The 26,100-nt window shown below is 36.4% G+C and overlaps 1 protein-coding gene across 4 annotated transcripts in view; it reads left to right on the top strand.

Annotated features, from left to right (window-relative positions):
* Positions 1 to 26,100, top strand: part of LOC105147740 (kin of IRRE-like protein 1) — a 447,481-nt gene that overhangs the window by 393,392 nt on the left and 27,989 nt on the right. For all 4 annotated transcript variants that reach the window (XM_087415491.1, XM_087415489.1, XM_087415488.1 and 1 more), the window contains exons 8-11: positions 1,097 to 1,263; positions 8,913 to 9,057; positions 12,989 to 13,119; positions 24,429 to 24,588. In XM_087415491.1, the coding sequence (XP_087271617.1) occupies positions 1,097 to 1,263; positions 8,913 to 9,057; positions 12,989 to 13,119; positions 24,429 to 24,588 (603 nt within the window). The remainder of the gene's footprint in view (positions 1 to 1,096; positions 1,264 to 8,912; positions 9,058 to 12,988; positions 13,120 to 24,428; positions 24,589 to 26,100) is intronic.

Genomic DNA, 26,100 nt, shown 5'->3' with positions numbered 1-26,100 from the left:
TTCATATTTCACGAACGAACGAATCGTATCTAGTCGACACCAACGAATTGGAAACCTAGATTTATTGGCCGTCAGAACGATCGTCACTTCGGGAGTAAAATTTAGGACGATGTAGTTTTTCAACGTACGCGCGCACATGCAAGACTTGACGAGAAGAGCAAATGATTAATAATAGATCAGAAGTAATGATTGGCGATGATTGAATATTCGATTGCCAGAGGAGACGATACTGCGTGACATATTTATATGACTAAATATTAATCCTTTGTGGAAAAATATTTGCCGAATAAATGTTCATTAAACGCGTCCACTCGAACAACGTGGAAAATATTTGTTTAACTTACGTAATTGTTTCCACGTTGCGATCAATATGACGCGAAATACCGAAGCTTCATCCAGAAGTGAAAAGTGGCTGCAGGTCGGCCATTTATCATTTCATAACGCGAGATCTCTTTTCAGCGATTTGACACGAGACTATCTAGAGCTCTCACACATATTTTTATCGGTTATTTTTAATTCCTCAAAGCTATCTTTAATTAGAAATAAAAACTATCAAGTTTTTTGTTACATTATTATAATACTTATTATTATTAGAAAGCTTTAAATCTGATCAGAACAGTTCTTATACATGTCCTCCTTACATTATAGTGTTCCAAATTTATTTGAAGACTTGCAAAATATTTATTAGAGAATTTCACAAAAAGAGAAAAGCTTTTATTAAGAAATAAATTGCTGAAATAAATTGCTCAAAGAAATTAAAAAATTATGTATAATATTCATGTTAATATTACACATGGAATAATAATTAATTCATATTTCAAATTTTTCAAATAATTGATTAAATTGGTTCTTGATTAAATATTGATAATTTGAGAATACTTATATCGGCGCTGTGCTTTATTTTTCGCGCATATTATATTATATTAATTATAATATTATATTATATTTTAATTTTATTGTATTAAAATATTTGCTCAGATTTTATCGTAGTAGTATAGATACTGGAAAAATCCGATGTGACAATTCAATACTCAAACGTAGCACGAACATACAACTATAATAGACAGCGTCTTTAAAGTTTGTCATTTTTGTTTAGTGAAACCTCTGTCTGTGATCATAAGAAGACCGGGTAGGAAAGGAATCGGCAATGAGTCTCTCCTGGCGGGGAAGCGATACGACATGGAGTGCGAGACCACAGGTTCAAGGCCACCCGCGGTGATAACCTGGTACAAGGGTCGGAGAAGACAGCTGAAGCACACGACGGTAAGGAAGAAAAATAAGAAGTATAACGGCGAGTTGCGCGGATCCTCGACCTAGAAGTAGCTGCTCCTTATCCCCCTCCCTGCCGTGACTTATACTACGGGTATATCCCGTATCTTTTGTCCCCCGGCACAAAAGCCGCTTTTTCCCGCTTTCTTTCGCGGCTCGTCACTTCCATTTTTATTCCGGCACTTTTGTGAAATACTGAACAGTATGGCCGGACTCGCGCGCACGCCTAATCTCAGAGACGCGAACTTTCTTTTGACTACCATTCTCTTTGATTAATCAGGACTTATTTGCTAATACGTTGTTTTAACGCGATTCGATTCGCACGTAATTCCCATGGCGCGCGGAAGCATGTAATTAACGACTAAGCTGCTTATTATCCTCCAGTCGGGTCCTCGGTAATTAATCGCCGTCGCTGACTTTAGGAGTTTAAAAAAGACCGGGTGGAAAGATAACGCGATAACGCGTTGTCTGGTTCAATTTTCGTTGTTTCAAACTTTCATTTATAAAGCTTAGGGACTTTGTCCGATTGTATTTTCTCGTAAATGCGTACAGATACGACTGTAGAGATTCTGTACACATTAAAAAGCCTTTCAATTAAATCATCAGAAATCATATGAGTTAAATGATTAATAAATTATTATTTTTGCATTTAAAAAAATAAAATTCCAACTTAAAATATTAATGCAAATAATTAGTAAAAATTTTTTATTGAAAGCCAAGGAATTATAGCATTCAAAGCAGTAATTCGAATATCGCTAACTATTCACACGTTTATAAGAGGATACTTGTCAGGAATATTTTACCAAGGAAAAATCTATTGTGTGTCTGATAGGAATTCTCCAGTATGCAGAATAGTTAAGGTACTCTTGTTTGCGGCAATCTTTCCTCGAAATTGCCACTTGTTTACGCCAATTAGTTTTGCATTTGTATCGGCTAACACTATTGATACTAAAAAAAATATCCGAAACGATGACGTGATTCTTCAAATAATACATTAAAAATGTATTTCAATACATCACACGGTGAGATCGCGCAATCGAGTCAATTTTCTACCAACACTTTCGAGAGTTACGTGTCGCTTTCGAGTTTGTTAAGAATGAGACGTTGAGCTGGCGCCGATGATGGCGCGAATGCGAGAAGGGACGCCAGGTTAAAAGGTCGATACGCCCCGGGGAACCGATAACTACACCCCTCGATAGCGAATCTTTCCCTTGGGAGAGATTCTCGCGAGAGGAGCACAGTCATAAGAACCGCGAGGGCCAGGACAAAGAAGGAAGACGAGAAAGCAAAAGAAAGGGAGAAAAGCGAGAAAGAGAAGAGAAAGGAACAAATAAAGAACTAGTACCTTTCCCAAACGGATTGGATTCGTCCGAGCTCAGAGTCACATCTGATTGTGATAGTAGGTTGAAAGCGACGGTAGCGTCGACATTGCTGGAGGTGTTGGTGGTGGTGGTGATGGTGATGGTTGTAGTGGCGAAGATCGGAGCTTTCGAGACGCGCCGATTGAATTAAGCAGCCACACCTGTCGACTCCAGATATTTTCATTGGCGGTATGCTAATTGCCAATTAAGCTATACCGATTCAGTCGATCCCGGCTCAAACATCCACTTTACATTTACGTCTCTCTTCTACAAACACCGCGTTAAGACTATCGAAGGGCGATGTCTACTTGCCACGTTTAACTAAACGAATGGCGGTGAAAAGCAAGTTGCGAAGAACACGCGAACACCCTCGAACGGCGCCACGAGGAACATTAATCTATCGCGCACGTTGCATGACAATGTTGCTATAAATATCAAAATAAATATGGGGTATTATGATTTCACATACGTTAAAAGGGCTTTTTATTTGTAATTTATTTACCTACATTTATTTTGAGAGAGAAAGCGGGATTAATGCTTTGGAAAGAATGCAAAAATATACACAAGTAGGTATTTGAATTTGTGTATTAAAAAACACACGTGAAATAGAAATTTAATTATAGTGATTATAAAAATAAATGCACAAATAATCATAGTGATAATTAGAGATGTTAATGAAAACTATTATATGACGAAACTAAGAATTATATAAGAAAATATCTAATTTTGCGAAGAAAATGTTGACATTGGTGCTCAGAATATAAATGAAATTATATTAATCCCGATTGATAAAAAGTCATGCTGTTTAAAATAGTTTTAAATTGTCATAAAAACAAAAGAACAAAATATAATATGATTTGTATAGCTAACAAAATATTACTGTAAAAGAAGAATTGACGTTTCTGTACGATTTTTTTTTTCTTTCCTACGAAAGGGAAATATTGATCTTTCAGGGAGTAGCATCAGAAACTCCCTGCGGTGCTGTAACTGCGAGTTGCATAATACTTGTCAAAATGTTACACTACTAAAAGCCCTTTCCGCTAGACGCGGTTGTTACGAGAGCGGACGCACAGTGCGAAAATCCGCGTTCGGGCCGATGGGAATATTCGACATTATCCGATAATGTATGTATCGTCAAGAGCACATTACTGCCTGGCTTCCTGGAGTGTCTGCTAAACTACATCCGAACGGAGCAGGGGCAAGAAACCCGACCCGCAGGGAATCGCCATTTATTAATCACGGCGTAATGAATGAAACGCCAAATCGATGGGATAGATATGTCACGTATAATTATGAAAATTAAGTTGTCTCCATAAATCGCTGTTTCAGCTTGAGTATATGTGTATATTTTATATATATATATATATATATATATAAAATATATTGTTGATATATTATTAAATAATAATTATTAATTTCGTTTATCGATTTGACAATTAGAATGAAATTTTCAAGAAAATTATTTAATATTAGATCACACATTGTCTCGATTGTCCATAAAATTACGATATATATACGGTGTCGATTCTGTTGATATATCTTTTAGAATATAAAATGTTGTAGGATATAGGTCAGTCTATTCAACTTATTTTATCTTACTTGTATTAAAATATAATAAGAATATAATGCTAGATATGAAGATGTTGTAATATTAAAAAAAAAATAGAATGTTATATTTTACATAAAATCTCTCGGTTATGTAGTTAAAATGAAAAGTTTAATTTAGACAATTGATATCAAAAGTATCAATATTAAAAATCCTTATTTTAGACCGCATATGTGAGAGCACAATCAGCACTAGAAATTAAAAGATCTATAACGAAATTAAAAAGCCTATAGTTTTTCAACATATTAACATCTTTATAATACGATGCCTGATTGTAGCATTAAATCATTAAAATTGTTTGTCAATTTAATTCGCGATAACTAGAGTAGTTTTATTGCATTTATAGTCTGGAAAAAGAATTCGGCGCGCAATTCGAAAGACTACAACATGATATATATATACAAATATATATATATATATATATGGTATATATAGTAATTCAAGATTGAATTATTTAAACAATAAAGATCCAGTTTCGACCATTAGGCCTTTTAATTTTTAGTACCAAAAGTATCATATAAAAATCAACGAAATTAAATTATTATAGAGCGGTGATCTCGAATTAAACAAAGCAACAAATATATTCATGCTTTATTTTTATATATATTTTACATATATTTAATGTTACTTTTTCTGCTCTTGTCCGATTCAAGAATATCTTATGGATATGTGAATAATAATCGTTCGATTTTCTTCATACGGTTTCCTCGGAATACGTCGCGAAGTTCGTCGTACTCGCGTTTAGACGTGAATGGAAGTACTTCGGTCACGTCGGACATTCTATAGAACTTCACTAGCCAGTGCCAGGATGGCTCGAATCGTGATAGTTAGATACGCACGGCCCCGAGGGTCTGGCATTATCGATAATCTGGAATCGGAGCTGTAACTTCCGCGCGTTGGCTCGCGTACACAACAACGCGTCGCACTTTGAGAGTCGGCATTGTCTCGGGCGCTGTTGACGTGCGACTCTAATTAATTTCACGTAGTTCATTAACGAATCCCGGCCGCAATGCTTAACGACGTTTTGGCGTCTCTGCGTATCGGGAGCTCCAAAGTGTATTCCCGGAGCGGGCGAAAACTCCGTTATACTTGCTGATTAGCAGTGCAAACGATTGCTGCGTGCGTCGTGTACGTTTCAAATTAGATACGAGACGTTGCGATAATAGTAATAAGAAATATATCTCGAAATTGACTATCATTTATATCTCTTTTATTTTCCTTTTATTTTTAAAAATATGGTAGATTTATATAATAAATAATATGTACATATTGTACAATATGATACATTATATATATTTATATATATATATATATATATAATAAATTAATAAGTAAATGTAATTAGTTGTTAATAATAAGTAATTGTAATTAGTTGTTACTAAGCATTCGATGATGTAGAGGTAGAACAATGTGTTCGGAAAATAGTATCGCTTGGGCAAAATTAATTATATCAGACTGAATAATCCGGTGAAATTGATTGTATCAGATTAAATTGAGTATATCCACATGCATTATATCAAATGATTGATTGTATTTCGGTAAAAAGTTTTATATGATCATAAACACATCATTAAAATTATTACAATATACTATTTTATTTTATTTTTTATAGTTTATAAAGAGATACATATTACATAGCAATAATTGAACTTCTATATCTGATACTTTATTTTGATATAATATTAAAAATTATTTGAAGATAGGCATTTGTGCTTATCTATTATTTTCTCCCCTCGTCTTTCGGTTTCGATTATCTTCTTTTATATACAGCGGACAGCTCTCGTTTTTCTTCGGTAAATGAAAAATAAGCGAAATCCCTGATCGCAATCCGCGCTGCTTAGGAAAGATTCTCGCCACGTCGGCAGGACTTGGAGCTATTTCGAGCGTCCGAGAACCGGCGAGGACGAATTCCCGACAGATGTTACCATGGTTGCTTACGGCCCACCCCTGCGGAACCTAATATAACCGAAATTAACCATGGCGAGCGGCGCGTCGAATCAGATTTTTCTCGTCCTTTTTCCCTCGTTCCGCTTTCCCTCGCCATCTTGCGCCACGGAATTATACCATGCGAGAACATTTCAAAACGTTCTCTCTCTCCGCGAGATTATTATTATTTTTTAATTATACTTGTTTATCTTTCTTTCTTTCCGTCTATCTTTCTTTCCATTTCTGTCTCTCTATTTCTCTGATGAATGCGAAACGGAAAACGCGGCTGAAGTTGCGCGTGTTGCACCCCTTAATCCTTTCGTTGCTGCCATCCATTCTAATGGAGTACATATTCAATTTTTTACTGGAATTTATAATATATATTTTCGAAAAAGGAAATAATATTTAATTTCCATCGTGTTTTATGCTTTCAGTTGTTGTAACTCATATTATTACATTACATATATTTATACGTAGTAATGCCAATAATGTGTGCCACGAAAGAACTTTCTTTAAGTATAGTTTACATTTCGTTTGTTATATGTATATTATCTACGTTTTATCTGTTTCTCTTTTATGACGTTCTATATTAAATTTCTAATACGCATACGAACTTTGCCACTAAAATTTCTCTTATCGTTACTTATTTGGTCGAAGCGTGTAACAGAATCCATAGATAGCACTGATGTGTGTCAGTATACTTAAATTTTAACATATAAATTTAATAACAGCCACTACATTAAAGAATAAAAATAATCCAAGGAGAAGTTTTTTCTTTTCTTGCTTCTCTCTTATTTATGTTTCCTCTAGCACGTGCGTTCTTCCGGCTTCAATATCTGTCAATATTAGCACTTGATATATGTTTTTAGATGTTTCTCGAAATATTCTTATATTCTTAAAGATACATATTTAGAAAAAAAATCTAATAAGATTTAATATGATTTTGAAATTATATAATCCATTAAATATATTCTTTTTTATTTTATATTTAGTTTTATATTTTATTCACTATGGTAAGTGATTTCTAAAATAAATTTAAAATTTTCTGTTTTTACATATTCAATCTATCATTCAAAACAAAAGAAACTTATTAAAACGTAATTATGGTTTCAAGTGTTATTGAAATAAAACGAATGAAAATTAGAGATAGAGATATGCGCGAGTTATGTGGAATATATACTGTCATTATTATTACAATGATAATTCTAATATCGCAGCATGATGTAACATTGTAAAGATACGCAACTAAGACATAAAGATATGTATTGTAAGACAGAGAAGATAAAACAATAATTAGTATTTATCGATATTCCCTGCAATATTATGTATTCAGAGAGTTAAATTTGACCTACATAGTAGTTGTATGATTAGCATAATGATTAAAGTGCGAAGCGACTGACAATCGGGAGGCAGAATGGCGATTTCCTCCTATGTTGGGTTTTGTGAAACCTAACCGTTGTAAAGTCTAATAAATTAACACAAATGATAGAGATTCTGGAGACGAGTTTGATAAGAGCAAGGCAACGAATTGAATGCAAATGTACATACTCAGATTCTGAATAGAAAATTAAATATTAGTGTAGAAGTATTTATCAAAGTAATAATTGTAACAATAATTATATTGTAAGTTGACTGTAACAATATTAAGTAATTTATAAAATTCTATCCAGGAATAAATTTTAGAACAAAATTTCAGTAATTACTGAACTAATTGCTTTTTAAATTGTTGCTTCTGATGTGGCACTAATTCAATTTTTTCTCAAAGATTTATACATGTTTTTGTATTTTATACATTATTAATCAATATTATTTTATTTATATAATATATTGTATATTAAAATTATATAAACATAAATAGTATATATTAAATGCATTATATGAATCATTTATAAATATATTTCATTCTATATATATGTATATATATATAAATTATATTAAAATATAGAATTATTTTCTATTTCTCAAAGAGCTAATTTTGCCGAAATATTAATCCATTTATGTCGCTAATCGAAGCTTCATCTGTGTTGGCGCATTCACTTCCACATCACGTCGTGCGAAATTTGAATGACTTTTCGTTGTGAGAGATTGCGAACTACGTGTTTTCAAGAGATCGAAGCTCGACTCAGCGTACCTAGTTTCTTAACAGAATATAGCAGTTGGCAACTAGGACTTTCGTCTGAGCGAAAACGCATACACTCCATACTACAGACGCACGTGCTAATTCACTTCCACGTCGTCTTACTCGATGAGCTTCCTCATATACGTGTCCTCCTGACCTCAACCGTTTCAATTCGCCGTTTGTATTGACTCACATGGGCAAATAAAAAGTTTCGCGAACAGATACTAAGAGAATGATAGGAGAATACGCGATAATAGCCAGTTAAGAATACTTTGGATATCTTAAATTCTTTACCTCTTTTATTATTTAATAATTAAATAAATTTAATTTAGTATCTAATTAATTAAATAAGTTTAATTATTAAATGTCCAATTTATTAAATAATTAAATAAGTTCAGTTATTAAATTATTGAAAATAATGAGGTTTCATTGTTTAATATATAATGTTGCAATTTTAAATATAGTATTAATTTATAAATTTATTTATTTATAAGCGTGATATTTAAACGATTAATTTGACATTACGATTACTTCACAAGGCGCTATACTGTCTCTGCGCGATTTACTACATGAACAAATCGGCGTGATAGATAAAAAGATAATTTCACTGAATTTCCTGGATGGTTCGCAGGAGGAAAGATCCGAGAATCGAACCGTCAGCACGGTGGAGTTCGAGCCGGGTGTGGAGGATCATGGGAAATCTATCACCTGCCGAGCAGAGAATCCAAACGTGACCGGACTCTTCGTCGAAAAGTCCTGGAAGATCGACGTCGTATGTGAGTACACATTACATTTTTCCTTAACGTTCCAATTTCTCGCAGAACCGTAAACTCGCTCACGACCGACAGATCGCGAAACTGATCGCGGTAAATCGAATACGACATCATGACGAATGGTACTTTACAGCTTTTGTCAATCTCTCTTTCTCTTTTTGCTCTTTCCTTCCCTTTCTCGTTCTCTTTTGACTCGTTTCATTGTCGATATCGCACGCATATATCGTAAAAAAAGAAAATGAAGAAACTGCAACAATCACTCGACATCCTCAATCTCATTTTCATTCGAGTCCCGAATCGATCGATTTTATGAGTCTTCACTCCGCACAAAACGCACCTTTCCCATCCTTCGAGTTCACGCATTATTTTCTTTTCACGTCTTACGATGCTTCGCCTTTTTTTACAACCAATAAAAAGCTCTCTCTGCGAGATTTCTTACAAATCGCTGTAAGAAATTCGGCGACGCCGTGTCGGAGCCTTTCAATTCTGATTTCAATTTAATCACTATAAACCTAGTCATAATTTCTGGCTACGTTTTATGTCTCTATTACTTTCATTTACTGATAGCCAAGTAGCTCCTTCGGTTCCATAGATTCTTCCTTTCTATTTAATGCAATTTCTGTTTCCCTTCATATACACAATAGGCAATGCTAGATATTGTGAGATCTCGATATCTTTAGTTTCTTATATATCCGTGATTCTTTATCTTAAAAGTAAACGTAAATGTATCCCGATACATTACGTTCAAATTGTTTTCCAGTATCGAGCGGTTTCATCTCGTTTTAGCACGATATTATCTTTTCTCTTTCCTCTCTGTCTCTCTTTCTGTCTTGTTTATTTTAAATAGTTATAAGCGCGATGTAGAAATGTTATATGTTGCGTCCAGTCTGTCTGCGCTCATGAAATTTACCACGCAATTGCGCTCATCCGACCTCGTAAACTTTACGTTCGACTTGTCAAGAATTATGGCACGTTTCTCAGTGTATATTAAAACGACGAATGACAACACAGCCAAGAGAGGAAGGCGCATCTTATACCATCCAGCGATATTCGTTCTTCAAATGAGTCGCGGTTTCGATGTTATCGCTCTAGAAATTTTCGAACGTTTATGTGTTTTATATTCGATCGCGTTGGAAAATGATTGCATAGCTGGCTTTTCTACCTCACGCGACACTATTTTCTCGCGAGATTATTATACGACACCCTGTAAAATTCATCATCTTACGCCGCGCGATACATAACGCGTGGACAACGATTATAAATTTCGTACCAATCGTAAAAGCTGCGTCAGAAGAAATAATAATAACGCTTTTATTGCCATACTGTTGTGTGGGTATAAAAGCAAACTTTATACGCGCATACAGACTCTCGGGGTTCTTTAAGTTGCAGATAAACCGCCCTGATGCTCGCGATAAAACGGTTTAAGGCGTCAGCGATTCCTAATCTCGAAAGTTTTCCTGCGCAAACGTCATCCGTGTTGGTGTCTTTAATCTATCGCCAGCGAAATTTTTCCCAGCACCTAATATTGCCGTTAAGTTAACAGTTAAGTAATAGCGTTTTAATGAAACTTGACAGTCGATTTATTGTGAAAATGGAAAAAGAAAACATAAAGACTTAACCTTCCGTCGACAATGTGAAATCTTCACCCTTCTCAATCTGAAACTTTTCTGAACTTCAATGCAGATTTTTGTGTTGTTATGGACTATATAAAAATCTGAAAAAATTCTTACATATTTGTGAAAACTTTAATAATCAGTATTTATTATCACAAAAGTTGAATTGTATTTTATTTATTTTTTACAGATTTAAATTTATCTATATTAGAATTCACAATTTAAAAAATTAACTGTGCCATCTAATTTTACTAATGAAAGGTTAAATACAAAAGTGATCTAGTCTTTTGAAATATAATACTTAAGAAATCGATGTTTGATCATCTTGAAAATAAATATATATATATATATACAATAAAATAGTAATATTAGTAACAAGAATTAATCTAATACAAATAATATGAAATAAAATGAAATAAAGTAAATCAGTAATATTACATAGCTTCAAGAATAAATTTAATACAAATAAAATGCCTAAATGAGCCGTTGATGATGCTTAAATTAAATCTCTAAATTATCTTAAGTAAATTTCATTGTCTGAACCTAATTATTAATCTAAATTTTGTATTCTCAGCTTCTTACGCTTTTGAGTTTTTTGAAAATTGGATTAGCAGTACTGATGCAATAAATCAAATACTCTTTAAAGGAGCGATCCAGCATCGTGATATAAATTTATATCCACGAACATGGACGCAAAGGTAATCCTTGATAGAATAGAGACCACTCTTACGATACTGCGGGATGCCGTATATCACCGTATGTTCATTTTAATTGTGTAATACATATAAATAACGGAGAAAAAGTGCGACACGGGTGGAAGATTCGCGTGCCGCCTCCAGATAGTTTTTTTCAATTTTGCGGAGGCGCGCGTTACTTCGGCGGAGATAAATTTCTCGATTCCATACGGTTTATCGTTCGTTCTCATCTGTCCGGTTGCGTCCATTGCACTTGTATGTCGAGCAGAAATATAGCGACCGGGAAATACGTAAGGAGCACGGACTAGTATTCACGTAACAGGAAAAACTGCAGAATACGGGAAACGGTGTCATGTCACGTATTCGATTACGGTGACCGTTCCTACGAAGTCCGGACTCGGAATTACACCTTAGAGAGACGGTCCTGCCTCTGACGCCCTCGGCTTCGCCGTCACCATCGTCTCCGACAGACAACGGCTAGAGAAGATTGAGTTTCCGGTAATTCCTTCCAATCTCTCTCTCTCTCTCTCTCTCTAATATTAACGAACCTTGCCGTAATTTATAAACGTACAAAAAACGAGACAATAAATTAGTAGTAACGGGATTTGTTAAATTGGGAGACATTACAGTGGGATGATACAGTCAAGGATGAACCGACGCGATTAAACTACTATTATCTTATATTAGCTTAATATTCTTCCGGATATAGTTCTGGGAAGAAATTGGGTTGACTTAGAAAACGGGGAATTTATTACGATAAATCCGATAATCTTCGCGAGGAGATACACCGTAAGTGAACTATGAAAATGAATCGGAAAGGCTCGGTATTAAACTAATGCGCATAGTAAATGCCAGATATCACGAGCAAATAAAAGGCTTGATTGCTGGCAGCTATCCGTAACTGTGAGCCGTTAGAGAACATCTACGAGCTACTGGGGAATGGCGCGAAATATTATTGAGAGTCTCACGGGCAGGAAAAATATCAGAGCTAATGGAGAGAGAGGTTGAAGATTATGCCTCGCGGACGTAGCTTCATCGAGATATGTGTGCGCAGTCTCGGTAATGAAAACAGCGATTTACGAAGCTTTTATCACTTATATTTACAATATTATATATATATATATATATATATATATATATATATATATATATATATATATATATATATTTCACGATAAAATATCTGAATGAGCGAAGCATGTCGTAATATTAGAGTCTCTCTATTTCTTCTCCTTTATACTAATATTAATGCCATTTTTAACCCTTGAACGCCTCACACGAGAACACACTGGTGTATGACATACCAAGTCAAATCGATTGCTTATAACATTCATAAAAATGAACATATTGTAGACAAATTTATTTTTATCGAAACGCTAGATGTCAAGGAATATTACCAAGTATAAATGTACGTATCTTTAAAAAAGTTCTAAGCAATAAAAAAAAACATTAGAAAATCAGGTATGCCATATCGAAATGACATTAAGAATTAAGATACAAAAATTGTATATTAATAAACAATCAACAAAGAAAGAGAGATTGATGTAGCAAAATATATACGCAATCCTGAAATATTCCTTGTCAGTGCATAAAATATAGAAAAGTTTTAATATTTTACTTTTGCAGATCCGCCGATAGTATCGTTAAACCTCGGATCGACCTTAAGCCCAGAGGACATTAAAGAAGGGGATGACGTGTACTTCGAGTGCCATATTAGAGCCAATCCACCCTGGTCCAAGCTCGTCTGGATACACGACGTAAGGATTCTTAAATATATTCTCGTATACTTCTTTTTTATGATATCGCGTTGGTTCCGAAAATACGACGTCACGTAAATTTTATGCAGTATCCGCATATAGGAAGACTTTCATGGTAGGTTTCGTCGATATGTGTGACGCTCTCATCTCACTTCGTACATCGAACATTGAGTAGAACTTTAAATCCTTTATTTGCATAATATATGAGTTACCATGTAACGATATTGACGCGTGAAGAGAAGCCTTCGATACGATGCGGCCTTCATGTCGATACGGGCCTATTTTCATAACGAAACTTTCTATCGTAAATTTTACCCTCAAACTTGTGGCAAATAAAAGCAATATAAATAATTTTATGTACAACGATAGACATCATTTTATAATTTTATATTTTCGCTGCATTGTCAATAATTTACTTTAAGCATCCGGTAGATGCGAGATAATTTTTAATTATTCTGATTGTTTTAAACGATCGGAGTTATACAATTTTAAATGATGTCACTTGTAACGTTGTGTCGAGAAGCTATATCGAGCCAGATTGAATGCCGTACATAATTTACTTCGCATTCGTGACGTTATCGTATTTCGGAGAATAAAAGACGCGCAACGAGCGTAAAACGGGTATCAAAGCGTAACCAACGTTAGTCGGTCCCAGCTCATACGAGAGATAGTTGCCTCGAGAGACCGTCTGCTTATTCTAGGCAGCGCTACCTGAATTTCGAAACGTAGCCGCCGCCGCCATCGCCTCCGTTGCGCATTGTGTATACAACCTACCGGCGCGGCAATTGCAGCGCAGACGGAAGTTAAAGGAACGCTCCCAAGGCGTATTCGGGACTATCAGCGACAAACTTCGGCCTGTGTGTATCGGTGACTGCCACGGAAGCACACTTCCTGAATTCTAATCGTCTCGATCACCGGCTGCGACCTCAGAATCACGCGGTACACGTGACACGCGATCACGAATAGCTGTACATTAATTTTTCATTGTCCCCGCAAGTCTCCTATACGTGAGGAGTCTCATTGAGACGTTCGCAAAATACATATGTAACTCGTTTACACTGTTACATCTTAACTCTCTGTTCGTAATATTTTTACTTCCTTTATCTACAATCTGCGTCCTTTTTATCCAGCCCAAGTTTTTTTTTACTGTCCTAGGCTTTCAAAAAAATGTGGCGAAATTTAATTTAGCTTTCAACTTTTTCTTTTTAATTTTTTTCGACCTTTTTCCTTCTTTAAAAAAGTTTTTTAGAATTAGATATTACAAGATATTTTAGAACCATACTCCGCCTTCTTTTACTTCGAAGAAATTTGAGAGTGAAATTTCGCTTGTGCAAAAAAAAGACTTAGATTGCAGACGAAAGGTTAATAAAGTTCAATTCTGCAGACATAGTTTAACTCGTTTAAATTACGAAGTCGCGCGATTATAAATAGCTGCGCGTTAATTTCCATTGGCGCCTTCGATAACTTCTTCTCTAACTGTCTCTCAATAAGAATAACCTTTCTACGTTCAAGCACAAACTTTATGAGATTTATTTTTTTGTTTTATTTGACCAAAATAGAAGTTTGATTAAATTCAATGCGCTGCAGTTAATTCAAGACGCGATTATAAATGATAACGTATTATTTTTATCAGACTCACTGAACAACTCACACATTTCATCGTATGTAAAGAAACAACTTAACTGGCATCTTTCAATTAAAATCAAAATAATTTCCTAAACTTTATGACTAATTAAATTTATATACACAGCCAATCCAGAAATATACGCTGTACTTTGAACTATCGCAATTTCTCACAATCTTCCTTTCTTGCTCATCCTAAAGCATTCGACAGAATATTTAACGAACATTTCTTAAAACTCATACATTCATAATTTTGTTTGCTACCTTAAATGGAAGATCCGCTGCATTCTCGAGCTTTCAAAGCATCGCACTCTCCCCTTTTCAACCCCCGTGGATCTTAATGCATTAATCCAACGGCCATAACACCTGGCGGAAGATTGCGGTGCACATGTATACGCTATAATTATATTACCATCGGCTATGCTAGCCAGGAATCCTGCAGGAGCGCGCGGTGCGATGCACTAGCTTTCCCCCGGTCTTTTCCGGGATCAGCCTGGGGCCTCATATCCCTCCCGTGTTCCGTTCACTTTAACCCGGCTCATCCACCGCTGCCCCGCCGTCTCTTTTCCTCTCTTTGCTCCCACCCTCTTTTCGTTTCGTCGTACAGCGACCTTTTGCCGGATATACGTCGCGAAGGGCTGCAGGAAACGGGCTAACGGTGGGCGGCGAACAGCTGCTACCGCGTAAGAGATTTCCCTCGAAATTGCATCTTAAAAATATGATCCGACTTCATTCCGGAGGAAGAGCGCCCGACTATCGCACCGGCTATGTCATCCCCACCTCTGCTTCTCCTCTCTTACCCTACTGCATTTTTCGTCTACGACTTCTTCTTGCTTGCGGATCGTCCTCTAGTCGCGCGATCCGCTTTTCACCCTCTAGCTAAGCTCCTCCTAGTCTTTGTACGTATCAAACGACGGCTGGATTATCTAACCGCACCTGATTCGCGCCATTATCGTAAAACCAGTTCTTAAAACTATCCACGATCACACACACATACGTGTACCATACTTGGACTTCTTGGTGATTATCGAACTTCCGGAAATAACGGATACGTTGAGCACCTTTCTTCTAGAAGAATAGTACGTTTAAATATAAGAGATGAGTGCCAAAGATTTCTTGACATAATGCGCTCGTTCTTCTCTCCAAATGATTATTTTTTTAAATAGAGTTTAAAATTGATATCCATTTATTTTCTTCAAATTCTAAATTGACAATTTTTTTTATACGAATAATTAATATAAGCGTATATTAAAAGGTACACATATCAAGTGTTATAACAATGAAAATAATTGATTTTTATATTGATTTATTTTTATGTATTGATTTATTTTTCGAGTCTTGAACGCGATCATATTTAAATTTCGCTGGGGTTGGTTTTTACGTTTCCGCTCGGCTCATAAATGAAATATTTCATTCATTCGGCGATCCCTTTCACTCATCCGAAAAGGTTTGCCTAGGAATTATAAGGGCCGTTGGCACATTCTATCTGCCAATCAATCCCGAACTAGCAATCGGACCGAGATCCGGCACCACCAGGGTCTTAGAAAAGCGTTTCGGGCAGCAGTAACCTTTTGAGTGGCAATCGTAGAGAGGAAGAAAGAATCATGAACGGTCGGAGGGTGAACTTGGAAGGTGGAAACGACGCACGAGCAGAAGGGATTGAATGGAACCGGAAAGTGAAAGAGAAACGGAAATAACAGGGGCCAGAGAAAGAATAAGACGAAAAGGAGGAAGAAATCGAGAAGGCGAAGAAAGAAATGTGGGTTAGCCGACATAATGGAGTGCAGTGATTAAGTCGGTTCTATCATTCATGGGGACAATAGAGAAGTTCTGTACCTACCTGCAGCATCGACGAGCCAATCGGTCGGCCGGTTTAGACGAAGAGAGAGCCTGAAAGGATTCTCTCAACTCTTCATCTTTTCTCGCAAAGTGGATTGACCGAGCGTACTGCCGGAAGAGTCCCATTAATACCGTTGTCCTCGTGGACACGCAGAAAGATCAAGAATTTATCTCGAACTCCATTGAATCTTTCTCTCGTATCTAGCTTTGCACCTTCGCTTCCTATTAAGAGACAGTTTGAATCCATTCTTTACAGAAAGTACAAGAATTAACAGCGAATACATCGCCCTGTCTTCTTTGAGAAACTTTCATTCAGTCGTATTGGAACGTTAACGTATTTGATGTTCATTAAAATAATATTGAAAAGAAAAAAATGTTTCTACTTCCTGATTTCCAGCGAATGGATTTCGCTAGCACGAAACGATATCGACCAAACTTGAAATTCCGCGTCGTCTCGCCACTGTTTGATGCGCTCGTATATCGGCGTCGTGGCTTTTGTACATACATCGATTGGATTGCACGAGCGCCAAGGATAACGGCTTCCGCGCTGCGAATTTACTGAGTGCATTTCCCTCACACGCGAGATTCAGCCCGACAAGTTCGGATCTTAATGCGAGAGCGCGAAGGAGTCGAAAAGCGTGAGCGCAAATATATGGATGTGTGTACCTGTGAACGTAGGTTTGCGAGAAGGTGGATGTCGAGAATTCGGCGGGCCGTACATCAATCAATTTCACTACCATCGCGATCGAGGCATGTCGGGGTTTCCGCTAAGGGCAACTTCCCGAGACTCTGAGTTGGGAGGAGAGTGGGAATGTGGATTCGTTTCGTATGATTTCGATCTCGCAATTTTTCGTTAGGTGATAAGACGAAGCGACCGGGAATCAGGAGCGATAGTGGATCGCCTAGTCACCTACAGTCTTCGCCTGGCACTCTTAAAAAGAGCCCTCGATAGTCGGCAACTTTCGAACAGCTGTTTGAAACTACTTCCATGCCGTATCTCCGATGTTCCCCTGCATGAATACACCGAACAAAATCTTGGACTATCGATCCCGGCTGATTTTAATGGCTCAGTACAACCATCCATTCCAATCGCCAAGCTTTCCTTGAGAATGTCAAAAACATTTATTTTCAAATCTAAATAATATGTATTTGGATATATTTTCAGCATATGTTTCTCGGACATAAAAAAACATTGACATAGTTGTTATAGTCTGAATTATTAAACTGCTTTTAATACTTCTAAAAAAGTTATAACATTTTATAACCTTTATAAAAGTTATATTTTACATACAATGTTTATTTTCTTCGTCAAAAAAGAGACTGCATTACTTTAATTTGATTTATAACTTTATAGTTGTTTTGTAACTTTTTAAAAAGAAAATAAATATAAATTTCAAGGAGTATAATTAAGTGGAAGTTTTGACAGTTTATACAAAATTATATCTTCTTTGATTTTGAAGCAACTTCTGTATACACACACACACACACACACACACACATACACACAAATATATAAATATTGCTTTTATTACAAATGCATATACACAGTCAAAATTTAACATAAAGAATTGTGTTATTTAAGTGTAAAATATTTTATTTGATATTTTATTTTCCTTCTTCATATTAATGCAAATATGTATTAATCTGTAATTTATGAATGAAATAGCTGTATATGTATCTTGGTGAAAACATTTTCTGCGGTAATAATTCTCAGTTTTAAATTTTGCATTTTGATAGGGAGTTGGAAAGAATTGCGTTTGGATAAAAGATCATAACCGTTCTGTGCGAAAAATATTTTGCAAAACCCAGTCAGAAATAGTAGAATCCGCGCAACACCGTAATTGATCGACTCTGCGCCACTCGTTTCTACCGTAATAAAATCGACAACACTGCAACGCACTGCGAATATTCGATAACAGCACATCTCTATATGACCCCGCGTGCAATTGGGATTGCTTTACTGCTAAAACCAAAATACAAATAACTTCGGCAAACTAGTATCGCCCGGCTGTGAATTGATACACTCTTATGCATACACACGGTACATATCGCACTCATGATTATACGTCATAACATGTTATTGCTTAGTTGAATCACGAAAGGTGATCGAAGGAACAGCCATGTACTGTGAGCGGATAAAGAAAGACTAAGACAGCGACCTGCGACCACCCTGCAAGAATAAACGGAATAAAAAGATTCCTTTGAGGCATAGCGGTCTACCAGGAGGCAAAAGGAGCAGGAAGGAAGGAAGGAAGGAAGGAACGAAGAGTGGAAGGAAGTATGGCCGCGGCTTGTTGGCAATTTTTCAAAGAATCAGTGTGCCGTCTGACCGGAATGAACGATCCCCCCTTCCATCTGCAAAAGTCCTTTCTTTTTCTTCAAGCTTGCTCCTTTTGCGTCCGACCATACGAGAGAGAAAGAAAAAGAAAGAGAGAGGGAGAGAGCAGAATACTGAGAGGATCACGCGACCGCACAGGATCCTTCTGTGATAAGAGATGGTTTCTGTGTCCAGAACCGGGTGGACATTCCTATACGAGAGGCGATCCTCGTTTGAAGGGCGCGAGAAAATTCGATAGATCCTTGAGATCCAAAAGGTGATGCCAAAACGAAATTGGACGGGACGTCCAGAGGTACGATGGTCCCGATTTTGTGGACCAACGAAGGACATCTCGGGCGCATTCCTAGAAATCGAATGTTGCGGATAGAATGTCTTACTATCGATTGGTGAGAACGTTCTAAGAATCGAAAAGAAAGCACGATGGACGATCTTGGGATATCGGATGATCACTGTTTCAGCGAAACGATCATTAGGGAATTAAAATAATTTCTAATGATACGCAATTATTAACTGACCTCGTTTAATCTATTAGTGTTACTGTAATATCGTTCAAGGGACCTTCGAAAGGAAGGTATCCAAGACATAGAGATAGATAACATTAGCCATTAGCGACAGCAATTCCCTTAGGCCGATGCAATTAGGCTTGTCGATAGGTGGAAGGGTGTCAGCTGTCTGCGCTCGGAGAATGGACACAATAGGGAAGTTAGTTGATCCTCATTTACGGAGCAAACCCTATGAAATCTAATTATTGGAAGCACATAGTGCTCTCTCCGCTTCTAGTTTTGGGACTGATCAAAGGGCCTTGCTGTGTTCGCCGCAGTGGCGTAATAAAATTAAATTAATAACACTGAGCCAAAATGTATCGCGTGATTGAACAAAATATACGATTTTTGCTAAAATCTAGTTGCTGTATCATTCATGCGTTCCCTACGTTACAACGAAAGGATCTGTAGAATTTGCCGTCTTCAATCTTCGCTCGCTGACCTTTGATTTATCAGAATCCGCGAATTTCATCACTTTTCATTTTATTTTAGAGATTCGGCTTTCGGACTTTCAAGTTTTCGTTTTATTTTAAGAACTTCGTTTACATATTTCGCTTTGAGATATTCAATCTATCTGTGCCGCAATTTTTCGATGGTATTTTCGGTTTATTCATTTTCTGTAATTTTGATACTTTTACTGTACTGTATTTTACTATTGAACGCAAATACGCGCGAATAATCGCGAGCTTGAATTAGAACGAAATTACTGACGCGAATCTACTTACGCGGACAAATACAAGTACACCAGGTGGAGGAGTAGATTGGCTAAGTAGGATGAGGCGCAAAGGATGGATGGTGGCTCTTCGTAGAATGGCTCGGTCGCAAGAAAAGATAAACGAAAGTCAGGAGCTGACTACACAGGACGATATCGTACTCTCCATTCCGCCTCGTCGAGACGACGAGGAGAGACGCGGATGGAAACGACGAAAGAACGGGAATCCCAACTCGTGGGAATGAAAAGGTGGAGGCTGAGGGATTCGAGTCGCGAAAGGGAACTTTAAACTTCGCTATCTCTGCCGAGGCTGGAGTACGCAACGGGACCATACGTGTAAGCTACCGATATCGATCTCCATGTAGCGAATCTCCATCGCGGAGTGTCTCTTTAACGGTGGTTTTGATAAGCTTCGACAGTTCTTGTCTGACACAGAACATGATCTTTGACCAGGAACCTTTACTTTCAAGAAAATAAAAGAAGGAAAAAGAAAAGCTCAATGAATAAAAAATTGAGAGAAACTATAATATGCATAAAGGCGCACATGTAATTCATGTGGAAAGAACAGTTTTATTGAAATATCTTCTTTTATTGAAATATCTATTGGACTATCAAAATAATTATAGCAGAACTCATATATGATAAGCAATACTGTAAAAAGATTGACATTCCAGCAACCAATTTGAGCAATTTCTATGTAATTATTTTGAGTTCGATAAAATTATTTTCAGATTTGTATGTAGCTAAAAAATTTTAGTTATTATTAGTAAAATTGTTCTTTCCATGTAAATAATCGACATGTATAAGAATTTTATTTCAATCTTTGTTTTAGAATTTAGATTTCTGCAGTTTTTAGATTGTGTTTAATTACGAGAACTGTTAAACAAGAATAACTCGGATAACATATATGTCTAAAAACATAAAGACATTATAAAGACATTTTTTGGAATAGACATATTTAAGAGATATCTGAAAAACAATCATAAAAAAATCTTCTAGATAATATGTGTTGTCTAAGTAATACATTATTTTTTTTTCAAAACGTGCTATTGAATTGTAATTAAAAAATATAAGCATTTTATATATGTATCTAATTTTTAAAAAATTTCTTTTGAACAAGAAAGGTAGAAACGCAAAGAATTTCATCATAATGTGATCAGGATTATTTTGTAAGATTATTGAATATCGAATTTCAACGCGAAAATACAAAGGGAAGACGTAAAGGCGTTCTTAAAAATTCCTCCGCCGAGCTTAACAAGATATAACGTTTAACGAGTCCTTTCCGAGCTTCGTCTCTTGCCGCAAGTAAATCGAAGATAAACCTTGGGATTTAACCGGGGCTTAACCTATGCTAAGCGTGCTAAACCTTCTAACCTAGACTCGACCACATGGATGGCTGATTACATAGATTACAATGCAATTTAATTGAGTTACGTTGCTAATGGCCGCAAACACTGCGCCCATTTTTTTGCTTTCTCTCCCTTTTTATTGCTTTTTATTATATTTTATTAAAAAAAAATATTGTATATTTCATATATCAAGATTGTGTGAATTTAATTGAAAAAAAAAAAACTTCGTGTATATTAATCCGTGCACCAATTCACGTCATCTGTGATACGAGTGACTAAGTGTTCTAAAATACCTAATATAATATCTCTGATATTTTATTTAACGCGCTTTATGAGGCTTTATGAAATTGCGAAGCTGAAATATCCAAAATTTTGTTTTTTGATTTGACTTTTTTTTTTAGTCATTTCGAATCTATATTTTTTTTAACAGAATGGGAGTCATTTCTGATTAAATTCATCAATTTCGATTTAATTCGAAAATTTTGAAAATAAACTTCCTAATTGTAATTATGTATCTTATCGACTTATGCTCGTATATCCTAATCATGCAATAAGATAAGTCATCGATACATCAGTTAATCGTTTCACAAAGTAATTAAATATCTTCGTACTATTGTCGTGAAATTACGCGAGCGAAAAATACGATGAATGAGGAAGAAAAAGGAGGAAGGGATTTCAACAGGGGACATCGTCGCGAGGCGTCGTGTCGAACTGCCGAGATTATAAAACAATTGAATAAATCTGCCCCATCGAGCAGCGTCTAGAAGAAAGAAACGCGTCCCGGAGGGGAAGACAGAAGTGGTGGAAGAAGGAAACCTTCTTCTCTGAACCTTCCCCTTCGCTTCATCCCTCGTGCATTCCCCAGTCTATACCCCAACTCTGCCAACTTCTCCAAGATTCAAATGGCCTCGTTTCAAATCGATTTCGAATTATCTTCGGCGAGCGGATTCTGGCGGAACGGGAGAGAAGCGGGTCCGCCGGTGTAATGGAGGAAACGGTATAGTGAGGTAAGAGGTATAAGAACGGAATGGTGGTGAGAGGACGACGGGAAGGAGGTAGTGGGATGAAAAACTTAAGGGACTTTTACCGGCCGAGAAAATGTTTGTTGGCGAGACAAAGACGTCCGACTGTCGTTTCTCGTCTAATTAAATAGGTAGGACCACTTTCACGGACAGTGCACTATGGCATACGCAGACTCCGAGATATTTCTTTTATAATCTCGCGCTTGCATTTCCCACCCCACGTCCCGCGTGTCGAACTTTTGCCATGTTCAGCAAAGAGATGAGGAGATCGGCTAACAGCGAGATAAAGTAAAAAGATATCGCTTAATACAAGGGAAGAAGAAAGTTTTTTACGGAATCGCGAGAGGATAACAGAGTGACGCATTCACCATTGAATTCCAAGAAAATAGCTCCCAATAGTACGTTCGATATTAGTTTTTAATAATGAACTTTGTAATTACGTTACGAACTACAACGTTCTGCCAACAACTAGCCTGTAAATTAGGTAGTAAACGGCGGTCGCGGAACTTTCGAAGGCCGCCTCTTGCCTGATTAAGCGGTTCGGCCTGCATTTGGCAACGGCACCGATGCCGGCATAAGCACCGACTCCAGCTACTTGTTGGCTCTGACGTGCGGCTGTTCCACTCCGCTCTGAGTTCGTTCCCGCTGCAAGTTTCAGAGTACGATATTAGCACTACATTCGTCCCGCTTCTCATTTTGTTGCGAAAACAGGGACAAAGTAAGACATAATGGGGCTCACCCTTTTGGAGCTAATTAAAGTGGCAAATTTGTTACAGCGACGTGTAACCGTACGCTTCTCTTGCGACTGGCAAAACGTAAAATCGTATTTGTCGCGCGTATCTCCTGCTAGATAACGTAGAATATGTTACCTTGTTGTATCATTAACACGACGTCATTGTGAACAGCATTGGACGACAATTTAAGGACAGATTTTTTTTTTATAAATTAAGAAATAATCTTTAAGTTTCTTTAAAAATATTAAAGGAATAAATCGAGATGTTTCTTGATAACTAACTCGAAATGAAATAGATTAGATTAAAATTTTTTAATGAATTAAACATAAGAAATTTGGTCAAATAAGAAAAAGAATTCTATTCTTATTTTAATCGAGATTCATCATTTATAAATTTATATATGAATATTATTGTACATTAAGAGCTGTCAAAAATAAAATTCTCTTATTTCATTTATTCTTATTTAATATCCACTTATAATTTGTTTATGCCTTTAATATTAATATTTAACAAAAATTGCCGCTGCTGTAATTTCAAGTAGGTCAAAAGACCAGCCAAGTACATAATATAATTAACATATAATAATTGTAGTAACATATGCGTTCAGATATGTTAATACAGATGTACAAACAGTAATAGTCTGTTTCGTTAGAACTTCTAATGATCCACATTATGCAAACATGACTCGTTAACTCGTTCGAGTTGCAACAATATTATATTGCGCGTGCAATAATATATACTGCAGATACACGCTTCCTCATAATCTTGCAAGATACTTCCCCTTTGTCTTTCGCGGTCATAAAAGCGCTCGGTCGACAGTGGTATTCCTCCGGGGATGAAGAAAAAAAATGATACGATAACGAACAGGTCGTAACAGGCAGGAAGACATCGTAGTGAGACGCGCTCGCGGTTGTGCTTATCTCTAATTTATCGCGAAATTAGAAAATAACGAGAAATGAAATCGCGAACTCGATCTCACGGCAGAACAAGTCTCGCAGGACAGAGGATTGCTCTTTTCTCGTTCTTCTTCTCATTCTCTTTCTCTCTGTCAACTGTTTGATAAATACATATAATACTCGCGTCAGTATCGTCGAAGTCTCGTTTTCGTTATGCAATAAATTAATTTTAATTGAAACCTCTTTTTTTGCAGAACCAAATCCTGGCCCATAACACGTCGGCGAGGATTATCTGGTCGAATCAAAGTCTCGTCTTGCAAAGTGTGACAAGAAGCAGTGCTGGCCGCTATGTCTGCGCAGCAACGAATGCTCTAAACGAGACGCGCAGCGAACCACTGCACTTTCGAGTTAAATGTAAGTTGATTTGTGATTAAAAAGTATTCGCAAACACAGCCTTTGAAAAAAAAATACTATCCTAAATCACGCGTTAGTGCAACTTGCATTTGAATTCTGAGAATTTGTAAAATTATCCAGAAGCAATTGACACGCAGAGATATTTAGTAGAGTGAAGTCCCGGCACCACTTGTAAAATCTCCTACGACTTCCATTCTTGCAGCAAATATCACTTAACCGTAAATGATACACAATATTCGTTTACTGATAACAGACAATTTATATTCTAAAGCCTTATACATAAATTTATTGTATATCCCCGAGAATCACATTTGTCGTGAATATTTTATGAGTGCTTAGCATTGGCTACATTTTTTAAATCCAATTCTTAGAATATGACCGAATATGTCGACAAGGAAGCCGCCTCTAAATTCCGCGAAAGAAGTGATTCGTACCGTAGCTTACGAAATATACGGCAGAACACGTGAGCGGTTCTCGCTCTTGAAAACTTTCTAGAGCACGAATTACTAAAGCGTCCTTCCCAGGTAAGAGATCTCAAACGGGAGAGGCATAAAAGAACCTTGTGCACTCTTGTAGGACGCACAATTTGCGAGGTATTTGGGAGAAAATCCGAAATTCCGTACCTAGACATTTTTTGGTAAAATGTCGCCTCATCTTAAGAATTTTCTGGAATATTCGAGAATATGCTCCGTTTACAAAATTAAATTAAAAATTAAATTAAGATCTTATCATTTCGAACGCAAGAGACGTCAAAGTAGAGTCTCTTGAATTTTCTTAATTTGATTGTCGTAAAAATATGACGCGATAAGATTTTGCGTTCACTCGCGCGAAAGGTAAGAGATGTCAAAGTAAAGAATTAGAGTCTCTTAAATTTTCTTGATTTGATTGTCGTAACAATATGACATGATAGGATTACCTTGACTCGTGCGCGGTTAAATCTAATTCGCAAAACTATCCAAGAGCAATTGACACGCAGAGACATTTAGTATGAAACCTCAGCACAGTTTGCGAGATCACATACGAGTTCCAATTCCGCAGACAGGCGGGGGTCTTCAATATTTAACTGTGAGTCGTGACGACCTCGTAAAGATACGAGAAATAGTCCTGGATAAACCATCTCGCGAGCATCCACGAATGGAAATCGGTTTATTTCCTTGGATATTATTACGTCGTCGTTAAAAAAAAAGGCAACATTTCGTTTACATCATCAACGTTATCGTACAATAATAATTATTTAAGAGGTAGCTGAGAGACACGTGTATTTAAAGAAGATAGAATAAAATTCTTGTTCACTTTACGATTCGATATCATGTTCTAATTAATTGTTGCAGAGAAAAGACACACATATGGCATAAACAAAATTTTTTCAAAAAAAAGAGAGAGGAAAAAATAATTTATTATCTACATTACATTTTCTACACTAACAAAAATTTATGAAATCTTAATTCATATTTCTTTGTATTAAGTAAACATTTACTTATAATAAATAAATATTTACTTAATAAAAAAATG

This window comes from Acromyrmex echinatior, chromosome 18, assembly GCF_024713525.1.
Source record: "Acromyrmex echinatior isolate Ae372 chromosome 18, ASM2471352v2, whole genome shotgun sequence".
Taxonomy (NCBI): Eukaryota; Metazoa; Arthropoda; class Insecta; order Hymenoptera; family Formicidae; genus Acromyrmex; species Acromyrmex echinatior.
Note: the sequence above shows the minus strand (reverse complement) of the source record. Positions and strands in the feature narration are given on the sequence as shown.